We start from the raw sequence: 16,257 nt of genomic DNA on the forward strand, positions 1-16,257 counted from the left end.
GCTTGCGTTTTTTTTTAGCTTTTCTGATTTTTCGTTTTAATTAAATTTGATATTATTTTATTTCCTTAAAATGTTTCTTTAAAATTCTTCGGTTTTACATTAGGGTCTTAGCTTATGTTTATGTTATTTTTACTTTTGTTAAATCACTTTACGCAGCACAAGCTGCGTAGGTTAAAAAAAAAAAACAATTAAATAACTTCTATATTTCATTTATCATGCGATGCTTGTGGCTTAGTCTATGGATTACAGTTATAAATAGAATTATAAATATGATTATTATTGGTATTATTATTATAAAAAACCTTTACAGTTGTTAAAAATTAAATTACCATTCGCTCGGCTCGTGCCATCGTATAATTAATTTACTTTAACAATTGCCTACGTTTTATTTGATTTAATTAAATACAAATATATATTTATTTAGGTATACTTTTATATATATTTCATTTGCTTTCGTTTCGCTTGATGTTCTGGATTTAAGGTAATTCGCGTTACATTTGTTTCGTCACATAAAGTAAGCTAGACTCTATATTAGATTTACGTTTAAATATTTAGGCTACAGAGTAAACAATATTGTGTAAGAATATATAATTGTATAAATATCAATTCGATTTTCTTCTGCCTTCATTTTGCAAGGAAAGCTAATAGAAATTATATACAAAACAAAGTGGTCAAAGATTCGAATTGGAAATCAGCAGAGTAGATCAGTAGATGATCTATCGAAATGCCCGCCAAGTGGCCATCTATCCATTAATCCACACAGAGACATAGAATGCTTGTAGAGATAGTTACGTAGCTGGTTAGTGAGAAAGAGCCTTGTTCGAACGCAAGGTAAATCATAATAAGAACACCTGAGTTTTACATTTACACATATATCATATATCGTATATCATAATTAATATCAAGAGTGTTTGCCTACGTCTACATCAATCGCTTTCGCTTTTAAATGGAAATTGAGGTCTCCCCAGCGCCAACCTCTGTCAACTATTTGGATTATTATATACCCCATGGGGTAAATAAAAGAGAGAGAGAGACTCGGAGAAACTTGTGCAAACAGTTAAGGACTAAACTACGATATATCCGTTAGCGTTTAAGTTCCTATATATGTGCAGGCTTTATAAATATGTTACATTGAAAGTTTCTCATGTCGTGTTTGTGTGTGCCTGGCTGTTGTAAACATGCAATAAATTTCGTACGCACTTGTCATCATCACGTAAACATCACTAAACTAAAAACTTAAGCCAAAGGCAAAAAAAAAAAAACAGTTACGATGGTGGTACACGACATAAGTATGCAAATATCGAGAGCTAAGTAAGGTGCATTGCTAGGGACAGCCCGAAAAGCCAGCGAGGCAGCAACCAGCCCGTTTACGAGGCATTCGAGGCCGGCAGCGTTACGGGGGCCTGCCTGTAGTACGCATTCGCCCCCTTGATGGGCAGCGGATGGGCCTCCGTGTTGAACACCCACTCGTCCAGCGGCAGCACCGAGTCGTCCGAGAACAGCAAGTACAGGTACTGAAACCAAAAGTTGATTAATTTCCATATTTAATGGGGAGCTTGAAGACATTTTCAGGTATATACTCACCTTGAGCGTCTCGGCGAGGAAGAAACTCTGCTGGACGTCGTCCTTCTGCGGCTCCTGCTGGTAGACGTTGCGCAGGCCACAGTATCCGTGCGCTGTGCGGCAGTGCTTCTCCAGGGCGAGGACCGCCTCCCAGCCCCAGTCGCGGTACTTCTGGTCGTGCGTGAGGCGCCACAGCACAAAGTAGCTCTCAAAGGTCTCCGGCCGCAGGATATAGTACTTCTCCTGCGATCTCAGTGCTCGCGCCTCCACGGCCTCGCTGAATCTACATGATCATAATGAGAATTAGTATATCATTCTGCTAATTTAGGGTGCTGCTGCTAGGTGAACCCACCGAAAGGCCTCAGGGCCCAGCTGAGTGGGTGCTCGAATGTAGCTCTCGTGGCAGGTGTTAGTAATGCCCTTGCCCACCTCCATGTACTTGTCCGTATAGTCATTTTGGCGCGTGGCAGCTCCCAAGGCGAAAAGGCCACCTGGAAAAAAAAGACAAATGATTTAAATACTTTTCAAGTTGCATTAAGGCAAGCATACACACCTGAGAAGCAGGCCAAATGGTCCATCTTGTGCTCCAGCCGATCGAATTTGAGATCAGAGACATACGTTAGTCCGCCGGGACTGGTACGAACCATCTTGTCCAAAATGGCCAGCATCGCCTCGTCGTACATCTCGCGGGCCTCCTCGTCCGTTTGGCCGGATTGCAGCCAGGCCTTCAGCAAGTACTCGTAGTAGCTGTCGCCCAGGGCGCCCAAGGACATGTGAACTGTGTGGTAGTGGAATAATTTAGAACTTTGGTCAAGGAAAATATACTAGTCTATGGGTGAACCAGTCAAGATCTCTAAAAAAAAAAAACATATCATATACATCATACAAAATTTCCTTTTTAACTTCCCGTTTCCAGTGAAACCTATTTGGATACAATTTCTTTCATAAAATCAAAATCATCTAATAAATAAAATTTAACCAGTCAAGAAACGCGGAAAAACTGTTGTTTAAATGTGTACTTCTAGTATATTCCGACGTCTAGCTATATTACAAGAACATTTCGGTAACAGAACTAACATTGGTCCAAAAATTATTATAATACAACTTATATTACAGAAAGAAATGCCCGAACACCTAACTAAACCCCCCACCACACTTACGCTGTCCCCATTTGCCTGTCTTGGGATTGAGGAAGTTGGGGTACAGGCCCTTGGGTTTCTCGATCTCCTTGAGCACCTGGCGAATGGTCTGTACTCGCTCCCGGTACAGTGGGTTCCCGGTAATGTCGCTCAGGTAGGCGAACTCCAAATGCAGGGTGCCGAACTCAGAGAGGATGGAACTGCCTCCCGAAGCCCAGCCGTAGTTCTTGGCACCGCCGGTCTTGGTGTTGACCAGCGCGTAGGGAATCCCCGTGGGTGTTTGAAAGGCGGGCAGCAGCTTGTCGGCAATGTGCTGGGCCTTCTCCTTGTACAGTGGATCCCCCGTGAAGGCGTACAGCGTCAGCATGCCGCCCACAAATCGAATGTTCGTCTCGAAGACACTCAGCTCTGCACTTATATTGTCCAGCGAGAACTTTCGCTCGATCCAGTCGCGACCCTCGCGATACTCCTTCTCCAATCCCATGATGTACAGGGTGTCCAGGCCGTCGACGATCGTGGCGCCCAGATCGTAGGCTCCAAAAATACTGGCCGAATGGGGACGCTGCGACAGCGGACGCAGTTCGTTCTTGCCCCACGCATACAACTTGTAGTTGTGCCACGCATGCTCCATCATCTGAAAGATATAAAGTTGGAAATTAGTTGGATATTGCAATAAATCATTTAAATAAATGTACTATAAATATATGGTATATTTTATGTGGATATGGCTATATTTAATGTAAAATATACTAAAAATATTTATGGTATATTTTATAAGGATATTGTAGTATACTATTTATAGGTTTCCCCTTTTACCATCGACAATTTCTTTCCATGTAAGCGATTAACCGTAACTAAGATTAAATACCCTTAACATCAATGATTTATTTTGTTAAACCACAAAAGCCAGATGTTTCAATTTAAAAATTGCAATTGAAAATCGTTTGCGTATGCAACACACCTAACGTTTAAGAACCCTCAAACAAATCGCAATCATTTTGCATGGATACAATATGCAGATTTGCGCACATTTCACGTTATTTCTATATTTACTCTCTGCTTAATATTTGGCCTTCGTTGGAAATTCGTTTCATATTTAGTTTCTCGCTTTCAACTCGGCTTGAAATGTTTGCATACGTCAGTGGGACTGTGTGTTTGAGTTGATTTTCCTTTTTTCCAATTGAATATCGCCCAGTTACACACACACACATACAGACCTGGAAAATCACGTAGTTGGCGGCGGTGGCCGCAGAAATGTTAATAAAATGGACAGCGGAAAATCTGTTTCACAGGCATTACTCTCTGTATATATGTACTATTATTGCGCATTTCGTGTACCCTAAAATTTTATGTTTCCCAAGGGGGAGAGTATTAAAATAAATCCTACTTAAATGTAATTTACGAACTCAAAGATAATTCTATATACCGATAGAAAAAATGTGATTACAAAAAACATCTTATTAGTATTCCTATTTTAATCTCTATATACATTGCATTATTTTATTTAGACTTGTATTATTCCTATAATATTAATAAGGAGAACTTTATGTTCTATGTCCTATTAAATGGAAATTAAAAATATAAAAATAATTGTATATATTTTGGGAATATAAATATATATTCTAATAATTTTATTAAAGTGAAAAACTAAATATTTAAGATTATTTTAATATAAATAAAAGAAGAAGAAGTTGTACACTCCATAAATATGAAATTAATTATTTAAGTACTGTAGGTTGTTTAAATATTCGACTCGATATTTTTCAATTAGGCCATATAGCTCCAATCTTTTTCCATTTGGCTTAGTGCAAGTATTTGGTTATGCACCTGTGTGGGTGCGCTTCTGCGTGTGTGTGTGTTTGCATTGGTGTGGCCTCTGCTATTTTGCATTTTGCCATGTACTTCCGCTCTCACACACACACACACACACGCGCTCTCACACACAGCATAATTCGGCATTGCATACTTTGCAGCGCCACCCCCTTTCTCCTTTCTCCCTCTCTTGGTGTGGCTTTCATTTGGGTATTTTTTGCAAAAATTAAATTACGACCACAGGACAAAGCACTCAGCAAGGACCACTACCCTGCTCCCCCCCCCCCCCCTTACTTTCTCCACATCCCCATGTTTGCTTTCGCTGGGAGAAATGGGAGAGAAAAGGAGCAAGCGAGGGCTGAACAAATATTAACAATTTTCCCGGTAATTAATTAAAGTCCAACGCGTTGACATAACCTACTGCAAACCACCCACCCCTTTAACCCCCTAAATGTTTGGTCTCAAATCACGCAACGCTTAAATGCGATGCTATTAAGGGGTTAAGGTCGGCCCTTACGGTGAAGGTCGGGGCTTAGTTGGGGTTAAGCATATAGGAAGTGTTTGAATTAAGCGCCGCAAAATCTCAACCAATTATGAAATACAAATTTATAACTTGATGTTTACTTATTATATTATATTTTATAAATTACAATTTGTTAAAAAAATTAACTTGTAGTTCTGCCATAGATTTTTAAAGATTTTTCCCTGATTAAATTGTACTTTTATTTTTGCATTACCCCTCAGCCTGTTTTGTACTCAACCTAATTAGCAATGTTTTATTTGCGAATTACGCTCTTAACAGACAGCGTTTGGGAAAAAAAAACCCATTTATCCGAGACCACGCCCCCTTGGCGCCCATAAGCCCCGGAAAACCCCAAAGCCGGTGGTCAGCAAGGGAAAGGTATATAGTAAAAACGAGAGAGATGGACTGAATGAAGAACCGCTGTCAGTGAATTAAAAGTCGAAATGTTTACAGCCCGCAAAAACACTTTAAACGGATTACAACAGCTGGCAGAAAGTGTGAGAAAGGGGGCAAGGATAAAGGATGGCGGGCAGGACGAAGGACGAAGGACAGAGGTCAACAGGCATTGAAACGGAAGCAACTTTTGTGCTTTCCTCCTGCTGTTTCTTCTCAGATTTTGCGTGACTTAATGAGCCGCAGCTCAGATTGATGGATGAAATGCAGGAATGTTAAATGAAAGTGGAAAACGTAAAGATACAGGTATATATTTTCATTCCAAAACAAAAATTCACCATTAATTGGTTAATATTTGCAAATAAAATCTTGGAAATCTATAATTATAAAATTCAATTAATAATAATACCCATAAAGGAACTACAGTTTCTTGTTATACATATATTGTCAAAGATATACCCTCAAACCATGGCTGGTTTTCAATTTAAGTGGCAGTCTAAGCACTGACAAAAGAGCACAGTATCTCAATCATCAAGTCGACTAATTTACGGAAATTGCTTGATGGATTTGACTGATTGATTGAATAATTTTGGTATTCTTGTGGCCCAAACAAACACACACTCATCCATCTGGCTTTGAGGATGAGTTGGTTGTGTGTGACTGTGTTTGGATGTCTTCATTAAGCATCAAGTTATATCCTGGCAATGTGCAAACGTCGCTCAAAACGTGCCACCGGCGCAGGAATGTCAGCCTCAAATGGATGTGCGTGAGTGCGACATCGCCGTGAAGCCACAGTGAACCCTCGAAATAGGGGCCACTCGTATTTAGTGGACAGAAAATAAAATCCGCTTTACATGCGTAGTTAAATATAAATGGAGAAATCATTAGGGGTTTGCTTTCACTCGTAAAGGTGTCTAAAAGCATGCAAGGAATACTTTTGAACATTCGGAGATATAATGTTGCATACTTTAAGACACCTTTACGAGTGATACCCAAACCCTTGTTAATTTGCCATTTCTATTTAACTAAGCATGTAAAGTGGGTTTAATTTTCTGTATTTCCAACAGTATCACTCGAAAAAGTGTCTAAAAGTATGCAGGAAATACTTTTGAACATTGGGAAATATAATGTTGCATACTTTAAGACACCTTCACGAGTGATAACAAAACCCTTTTAATTTCTCCTTTTCTATTTAACTAAGCATGTATACTAGGTTTTATTTTCTGAATTTCCAGCAGTAGGTAAATAAATGATAATAAATTAATTAAATGGCCAAAAATCCCTATTTGTTTTTAAAAAGGGTGCTACTTTTTCCACCATAAGCAATACCTCCTGTACTTCAACGTATGTGTTTTTGTATATTGGTATGCTGGAACATAATTTCCGCAATGGAATGGCCCAACATGGCAGTAGGGAAGGGGAAAGCAGAGTGAGTATTTTCAGCGAGAGTTTTAACGCTCACAATGAATTACAAGGTTTTGTTTAGTCTGTATTATTTTTTCAATAACATGATTTATTTTAAAATTAGGACACGATTTTTTAAAACTCATTAATTAATGCTGAAAATTAGCTTGATTTATTCAAGTATTTAGTATTACAATGCATTTGTAATGTTTTCGCTGTTCCAGCGCCAATGGAAGTCTGAAAAATGTGATTATTTTTCACCCTGCACTGTGACGATTTGCCCTGAATTTCGCACAGTGTAGGCTGTCGCACACTTCTAGTTTTGCGCTTGAGTTTGAGGCATGCCACAGCTGAATGTTGGCACTCGCTGGAATTGTTTTCCGTCAGCCGCTGGCACGTGACTTTCGTCATTCACTTGATGGCATTTCATTTCAGTCGTGTTCTCATTTTAAAAGCCCCGCACAGAACAAGCTATATCCTTCTCGTTCCCCACCAGTATCGCTTTCTCTGTTCCGATTTTTCCTTTTTCCAGTACCCCCTCTCGCCCTCTTCGTATTCGTATTCGTCCTTTTCCATCTAACTTTAATGACAGTCCCCGGAGAACTGGGCGATTTACGAGCTCAATCTTTACAGCCAAAAAATGAAAAGTTCAAATTGCAAAAATACGAGAGAAAGAAAGAGATAGAGAGAGATACAAGCGGATGGAATACGGAAAATGCGGGGCTGCATCATCTTTAGCTCCCCATAATTGAATAATCCAAAATATTTTCAATGCAACTTTTCCGAGTACAAAGTTTTTGGCCCAACAAAGGGGAACAAAGCGGGAGTTAAGGACTCTACAACAAAAATACCGAAAAATACCATAAAGGAGTAAAAGTTGAAAATTGTTTGCAAAAATATGCACGCTCACACACCGAAAAAAAAAGGAAAGATGGAAAAAATAACATCCCAACTTCCTTGGCAGCGAAAAAGTTTAACCAGAAACTCTGGCAAAGAAAAATCATTTGCTTGAGGCCATAAAATAATGCCAGAGACGCGGCGAGAGCTTTTCTTCTGCCCAACTTTCCTCCTGCAATCTAGTTTTCCCTTTCACTTCGCCTCTGTCGCTTAATCTTAGAGAATATATTTAGCCAAATCACAGCACTTCAATTGACTCGATCTTATGAGTACCCTAGAATCTTAAAAGATTTTGGGAGCATCATAAGGAAACGCGTTAAATGGGTTAAATGGGGGTTTTGACCCAAAAAACAAGCACATTTTCGTGAATTTTTTTAATATTTAGAAAGATATTTTAAGCTTACATGATTTGGTACATTTTAGGTACATGTTTGCTTAGCAACAAAAAAAAAACATTTTTAATATACCAAAAAATCTCTCATAGAGTGACCATTTCTTCTAAGCATCACAAGTTCAAAAATCCCTAAAATAATATCTAGTATCTTTTACAACTTCATTTCCCAATAAGAAACTCTTAGTCCGGCATACCAGCCATCCTTTAATCGCCACTGGATATTTTTGGGAAAACAATCTAACTATTTGCATTTAGGTGCCGGCGGCTGCTGCGACTGTGGGGCAGTTTTTTGGGGAGTGGGCGTGGCCCCAGGCCAAAATATGAACTAAAGTTTTTGCCAAGGAAATTACAGAACCGAGATTAAATGATAAAAAAAATGTGAAAATAAAAAAAATAGCTGGGAAATTGAATGCAACGGCAGAAGAAAACATGAGCGAATATTTGTATTGTTCGGTAAAATGATAAGAAAGAAAGTTTCCAAGAAAATAACTATGATTTCTCGTTTCTCCCTGTTTTACTCTAGCTTCAAATCCCGCTTACGTTGCGAAATTTCAAAGTGTTTTGCACTTTTCCTTCGCTTTTCTTCCCTTAACTAGCCGCTTTAACCCCTTGCTGACCCTGTGCTATTGACAATGATACTGGTCAAAACGAAACGGTCAAAATGCCCCAACACATAGCCATCGGTCAAATACACACAAATACCCATACCAATGCCACTGATCCGATTGAAGGACAACAAAAAAGAAAGAAAACTGGGTTAGTGTCAGTGCTGCACTGCTGTTTGTTGTTGTCATTTGGTCTTTTCGTCCAACTGATGACCGCACAGTGGTCAAAAAGCTATGAGAAAGTGCTACAACAAGCAGAGGGTCCCTTGTTCATACATACAGAAAGAGGACATGATATTTTAAGGAGGGTCAAAATTCTAACCATTTTCAAATTTGATTTTTTCGTATTTCAAATGGTTTTCGGAATGAGAACCTAAAACTGCACTTCCAGATTTTATAACTTCTGTTATTGGACCCCGATTTCGAAGTGTGATACCTCTATGAGTTTTTAATTGAATTTTCCAAGACAATTATCCTTTTTAAAGAGGGTCAAAATTTTAACCCATTTTCATGTTCAATTTTTCCGTATTTCAAATGGGTTTCGGAATGGGAATCTAAGACTTCACTTCCAGATTTCAAAACTTCTGTTATTGGACCCCGATTTCGAGGTGTGATACCTCTATGAGTTTGTGGTTAAATTCTCTAATGATATACATTTAAATTATCCTTTTTAAAGAGGGTCAAAATTTTAACCCATTTTCATGTTCGATTTTTCCGTATTTCAAATGGTTTTCGGAATGGGAAGCTAAAACTGCACTTCCAAATTTCATAACTTCTGTTATTGGACCCCGATTTTGAAGTGTAATACCTCTGTGAGTTTGTAATTGAATTTTCTAATGATATACATTAAAATTATCCTTTTTTAAGAGGGTCAAAATTTTAACCCATTTTTATGTTCCATTTTTTCGTATTTCAAATGGGTTTCGGAATGGGAAGCTAAAACTGCACTTCCAGATTTCATAACTTCTTTTCTTGGACCCCGATTTCGAGTATGATAATCAAACTTCAAAACATATATAAAATAGTAAAATGCAACAAATAAGGGCACAATAATGACAAACATTTATTAGTAAACAATTAGTTAAGCTTGAAAAAATAATATATATTTAATAGATGCGCACAGAAAAAAAAGTAAAATTATTTATTTTTTAATTGGTATTCTGTAAGTTTTTGTTTATGTATTTACAAAGTTAAAAAAAAGTCTAAGGGGACTCCCCAATTTTATTTATATTTTTCCACTGTGCGGATTTTGGTATTTTTTTATCTCTATTGGTTTTTCACTTGGCCCGGCGATTTTTGGCGGCCAGCTGAATTGGTCAATGCTACGCAATGTTGTCCCCCAAAATGCCGCGCCGCTTTTCCCATTTCCCCAGCTTTCCTCCTCGCTTACTTTCACCTTGGACAAGTGGCTCAGTTGTCTGCGTTTGGCTTTTCAATGCTTCGTTCGATTCGCTTGCCGCGCTTTTCCCACCCCCTCTTCGGCGCCCGTTTTTCATTTCAATTCCCGTTGTAATTTGCATGGACAAACTGGGTGGAAAAACTCAAGGGGCGGCGGATAGGTGGTCTTTGGGGGGCGGAGATTAGTAAAGAGGGGCGGACAAATGGCTGAACACAATTCGATTATTAGCTGCCGACATGTGTAGAACATGAAAAGCAAAACAAGGCAGCACAAAAAAGGGAAAACAAGCCAAGTGAACAATGGAAATAATGAAGGGAAAAGGAAAACAAATGGCGGGAAAATCCCCACCGATGGAAATTCTATCCAATGCTAAGGCTTTTCAAGAGGGAATTCTGAACTTGAAATATTATAAGGGCTTCTTAATATTTTAATATGATTATCAAATAAGTAATATATAAAGCTAACCCACTCGAATCCACATAAATTCCACTACTGAAATTTCTTTTTATTAAATTTGTACAGCTCTAAATCAATATGGCAAAGGAAACACGACGAGTTCCTCCAAAAAAAATTATGAATGGTATACCTTCTCAGGGGTTATATACACTGGTAATTGTATAAAGTTTAGTATTGAACAATCTAGTAAGTAAATCATACTCAGCCATCAATATTAGCCAGCCTTAGTTATACATATCTTTAAGCTTTCCATTTCCCCCATCACCAAGCTGTATCATCAATTCCAAGTTAACTCACCTGCAATGAGAAATAATCGGAAAAGAACAATGAATAAAACATTAGAGGAAAAACAGGGCGATGAAGTAAGCCAACAAGAACAAGAAACTTAAATTGCAACAGATTGTTTCCCTCACATTTTCCACTCTGATGCCCCCCCTTGTATCAGCAATGAAAATTGCAATTCTTAAGCTACCCTTGTCATATATAAATGTCTTCATTTGTATTTCACCCCTCTCGGCTTTCAGATTTTCCAGGTAAATCGTAATCACACATTCGTTCACCCATAGTATTTGCATCCCCTCGCAAATGGAAATCATTGTCCCCGTGATTGAGGTATGTATATCAATCTCCAGCAGGTAAATGGAAATTTAAGTCAATAAAATGCAATCTGGGTTCAAGTTCCCGCTCAAATTAATCAAGCTGTCCTCGGGTTTTGTTATCCATACAACTAAATCCTATTCAGTTTGATTGGCATTCCTATAGCGTGCTTTAAATTTAAGGTTGAAATAGATTCTAGTCGAATTTTGCAGTTGGATTTTGAGACAACTTGAATTTCCCAACAATTAAAGCGGTTTAAATAACATTAAATAGCTCAAAGGCTCTTTAAATGACTTTTTTCGTTTAGGTATTTTAATTTATCTTTTTCAAAGAGTCAACACTGCAGAAAAAATAATATAACTATAAGGCTTAGCATTCTTTATGTTTATTCCCTATTTAAGTAACATAGTTTAGCATTTATTAAACTTTTCCAACACTGGAGTGTTTATTCCTTATTATATATTTTCCACACTAGTTTATTTCTTCCTTCAATGTTGTATATTTTAATCTTGATGTCCGCTTTTTTGCAGTGTATTTTCAACAGCATATTGTTTAAATTTTTGTATTTTTCCAACTTTACAGTGTTTGTTCTTTAAGCGTGGTGTAGACTAGTGTATTTTCAATTGAATTTTGTTAGTATCTATTATACTTTTCCCACACTGGAGTACTTATTCCTTGTCCCCCTCCCTTTTTGCAGTGTATTTTCAACTGCATTTTGTTTAGGCGCATCGCCTTAGTCAAGGTCGTCGCTTTTCCACGTTCTATACGTATCTACTTCCAGTTGACACGGGCTTTTGAGCCGTTAAAGCGTAAAGCAATTGGCACAGGACCTCCCCCTTGCGACGCCCCTGCCACTGCGCCAAAACGAAGGGGGGGCAACTATAGCCAACCACGTAATGGCAATTGTACAAGAGAAGGAGCCAAGTGAGCGTAATAAACGCCAAGATTTAGATCACATTCACTAGCGGATAAGTTGGGCGTTTTAGGCGGCTTTAAAAGGGGGTTAGTCAGGGGCTTCAAAGGTGCGCTTTACGAGGGGGCTGCTGTCGGGGGAACTTGACACCTCCTCCTCTGGTTTATTTTTTTCCTCTTTTTCTTGTTGTCACGTGCTTGTTTAACGTCACCCTGGTGTTTCAAAAGCCGGCTCAATAACACCGCTGTCCATTTATCTGTGAGTCGAACATTATCCTGGTATTTTCTACCCCCCCACTTCATTGTTCGGAAATCTTTCCAGTGTTGAGAATGGGGTGAAAATTCCACATAATGTTAATTCCTTTCCAAGAAGTTGCAGAACACTTGGTTGAGAGTCTTGCTAAAATCAATATAAAATGTTATATTCTTTCCATTAAAATGATGATGAAAATGATTTCTACCCCCACTCCATTACTCGGAAATCATTCCAGTGTTGAGAATGGGGTGAAAATACCATATAGTGTTTGTTACTTTCCAAGAAGTTGCAGAACACTTGGTCGAGAGTCTTGCTAAAATCAATATAAATTGTTATATTCTATCCATGAAAATGATGATGAAAATGATTTCTACCCCCACTCCATTACTCGGAAATCTTTCCAGTGTTGAGAATGGGGTGAAAATACCACATAGTGTTTATTGCTTTCCAAGAAGTTGCAGAACACTTGGTCGAGTGTCTTGCTAAAATCAATATAAATTGTTATATTCTATTCATGAAAATTAAATATTACAATCATTAGCGACAAATTGTATATTAGCTTAATTTTAAAAGCTCTTTAATTTTTTTTTTCCAACTATCTAGTGGGGCATTTAATGCAAACTTAAGCCACAATAAGGGTCCGAAATGGATACTCCAATTTGGGCATCACACCTTTAACAGCGCCGTTTAACCCCTCAGGTGGGCAGCAGGCAACAGACAGCCCTTAACCCTTGACTCACCTTGACGACTTGGTTTCGCTTTTCGTAATCAATCAATCCGCTGGAGGCGTTGTACTTGACCCCGCCGAAGGGCAAAGGTGGAGATGGCTCGTCCTCGTCCGCGTAGGATGATGGTGGCGATATGGTGGGCTCACCGGAAGTGGGCAGGGGTGAAGAATCTCCGGAAGCGGGCAGGGATGTCAGATCTCCGGAAGAAGGTTGAGTGGGCAAAGCTGGAGCAGGAGATGGCTGTTCAGAAATGGCTTCCGACGACTCCTTCAATTGATTATCCCTGACTTTCAGCTTTCTGCCACCAATAACAGCGGATATCTTGGGCAATTCCAACTGTTCCTCCTGCTCCTGCAGCTCCTGCTCCTTCTGCATCTTCTCCTCCTCCGAATCCCCACTGCTGGCATTCAACTTTAGATACACATTCCGCGGATGATTGTTCACATAGTTCAGCTCCTTGATCTGATTCTCGTTGTTGCTAACACTATCGCTGGCCACCTTCTCGTTCAATCGAATGATATTCGATAGGTTAATGTTGTTGATCAGGGTTATTCCGGTGATCCCCACCAGGATGATCACAAAACAAATCCCGGCAATCAGCAGGAGCGGCGTGGTTTTCGACGTTTTCGGACACATTTTCACTTTGATTGATCAGGTCTTAACTTATAGTTTTGATATTTTATTTATTTCTGTATTTTCCGGGATCTCATAGCCTAATTTATAAAATATATACGTATTCAACAGTTCCAAGGGGTTAATAAGGAAAGTTTGAGGAAACCTTTCAGGTTTTGCCAGAATTTTAAGAGATTTCAAATTCAATTTAGTCAAACATGGTTTGAATATGGAAAGTCTTCATATAACCCATATTCTGATATTCCTTTTGATTTGATTTGATTTATATTTTCTTCTTAAGGACACCTTTAATTTCCCCTTGTATCTACATCTATAGATGATATTTCTTTCCAGATTACGATTTGTTGTTAAGGATACCTTTAATTCCCCCTTGTATTTACAAAACTTGAAGCAATCTTCTTTCCGTTCTGCCTCATCCTAAGTACTTCTGCCCGACAGAGCAATATAAAAGTTGACAAGGTTTTATTGCATTCCTTCGCAATTTTTTTTTCTCGCAGCAGCAAAAACCAAAAGGACAACACAAAGTACAAGATTTTCCGCGAATAGAAAGCACAACAACAAATAAAATGTTTCAGCGGATATATGATGAAACTTTTTAGGTGAGAACTGGACCCGTGTAGTGTCCAAAGTGTTCTGCCGTCCTCCCTTTTTTATTCCTACTCGCCATGCATATTATGAATTTGCTCGAGTTTTGTTTGAGCCGCACGACTGCACTTCAAATTCGAATAATCAATGAAGAAATGGCGGAAAGGACATGGGTGGGGTGGAAAATTGGGGGCGAAGCATTGAGAAAGGGGAAGGTCAAGTTGGCTGTGCCAGAATTTTAAAAGCAGTGCTCTTGTGGAGTTTTTATAAAACAGACAACCATTACGTATACGCAATATGTCCAGATACTCCGCTGAACAATTAAGTATACGCCATGTAAGACCAAGATTTGTACCAATTTCAGATGCACTTGAAAAGATATAAAAAATAATTAAAAATGACTGCCCACAATGAATATAAAACCAATCTAGATCACATCAGATCAATCCGATAACAGTCTATTCAGTTGTTTTCATTCATTCGATTTTGTTTTTATTCTATATATTTCTATTTATTTCCCCGCTAACCTCTTCGTCCCTTTGGAAACACAGACGGCGACTGTTTTAATTGAATTCACATCAATTCAGCGCACGCCATTCAACAAATGCCGATTCATATACTATATATTCTATACAGTAAATTGCCCAAAGGAGACACAACGCTGATAAGAAGCTATAGCTTTTTATTGCCCAAATATACAAGCAATTTATCAGGAATCATGATTAACATTATGGACTTTACGGAAGAATGCCTAAATTTAAAATAGAGACATTAAGCTAAAATACTAATGAAAATTTGAACAACCAAATCATATTATTCGGTGAAATATTGTAAATATTAGCAATAAACATCCTTTTCCTTTTGTTGCTTTTAAGAAATTTCCTAGAATTCTGCATTACTGAAGACAGGCATTTTTGAGCACTTATAGAAGAAATTTATCAGTAATATTTATGATTTCCCAGAAAATTATCAAATTTAGTATAGAAACCGTAAGCTAATATACCAAGTTCTGAAAAACAAAATCATATTCTTCGTCAAAATATAAAAAAAAAAACAACAATAAATTTACCAACTCTTAATGCTTTTTAGAAATTTCCTAGAATTCTGTATAGAATCATTTTATCATGAATCATCAGTAACATTTATGACTTCCCGGAAAAAGATCAAATTTAATATGAAAACATTAGGCTTATAAATAATTAGATTCTGAAAGATAAAATTTGTGGATTTTTAAGCATTTTAGAAGAATTCTGCGAAAGCTAAAGACAAGTATTTTTGAGATTTTACTGTTCAACTGCTCATATTTCATGGGATGAATGGGGGCTCTTTGGCCTAATGAAAATCGTTGAGAATCTCTAGATGATTTTCACAAAGAATCTCCCACATAGAGCCCACATATATTCTCTTTAATTTTGAGTGTTTATTTTGGTTTTTTTTTTTTTTAGCTTTTGGCAACTGCAGCTAGTTAGGGGGGCAAAATCATTGAGAGATGCGTTTAAATATAGAGTGAAAAATGGGTGAATGGGTGGGGGTGGGAGAGTCGGCTCAAGGACGCGCTCACTAGGCAGTTGGCAATTAAAAGAAACACGAAATGAAAATAAAACATAAACACAACAAAGTGACACATACACACATGTGTAGGCACACATGGAGTGGTTTTTCCTGGGCGCTGTGGAAAACCTGAGGCTGCACAAGAAAAACAAGAGAGAAAAAAAAAACGTGTCAAGCGCAACGGCGGCACTTGGTGAGCGAAGAACGAAGCCGAAGCCTCGGGGCCTCTCTAAACCTCTTTTCCACCCACCCCCCACCCACTCCTATTTCCACCCCTCGCCACCCATTGCCACCCACAATTTCCACGCATTGCACCTGGCAGAGGGAAAGGGACAGCAGGCAGCATTTTCATGGAAAGTTGTGACAAGAAGCTGTCCTCCTTTCGGCTTTCTCAATCAATCTAATTCCCC

At 38.4% G+C, this 16,257-nt stretch overlaps 1 protein-coding gene across 5 annotated transcripts in view; it reads right to left on the reverse strand.

Moving 5' to 3' along the window:
• Positions 1 to 34: 34 nt before the first annotated feature.
• Positions 35 to 16,257, reverse strand: part of LOC119558379 (mannosyl-oligosaccharide alpha-1,2-mannosidase IA) — a 58,639-nt gene continuing 42,416 nt past the window's right edge. For 3 of the 5 annotated variants that reach the window (XM_037871901.1, XM_037871898.1, XM_037871900.1), the window contains exons 2-7: positions 13,091 to 13,791; positions 2,724 to 3,336; positions 2,117 to 2,341; positions 1,916 to 2,054; positions 1,585 to 1,846; positions 35 to 1,514 (exon numbers count right to left, since the gene is read on the reverse strand). In XM_037871901.1, the coding sequence (XP_037727829.1) occupies positions 1,368 to 1,514; positions 1,585 to 1,846; positions 1,916 to 2,054; positions 2,117 to 2,341; positions 2,724 to 3,336; positions 13,091 to 13,714 (2,010 nt within the window). In that variant the 5' untranslated portion in view covers positions 13,715 to 13,791 and the 3' untranslated portion in view covers positions 35 to 1,367. The remainder of the gene's footprint in view (positions 1,515 to 1,584; positions 1,847 to 1,915; positions 2,055 to 2,116; positions 2,342 to 2,723; positions 3,337 to 13,090; positions 13,792 to 16,257) is intronic. The other 2 variants (XM_037871897.1, XM_037871896.1) reach the window with 1 other exon arrangement.

Source organism: Drosophila subpulchrella, chromosome X (assembly GCF_014743375.2).
Source record: "Drosophila subpulchrella strain 33 F10 #4 breed RU33 chromosome X, RU_Dsub_v1.1 Primary Assembly, whole genome shotgun sequence".
In the NCBI taxonomy this organism is placed as follows: Eukaryota; Metazoa; Arthropoda; class Insecta; order Diptera; family Drosophilidae; genus Drosophila; species Drosophila subpulchrella.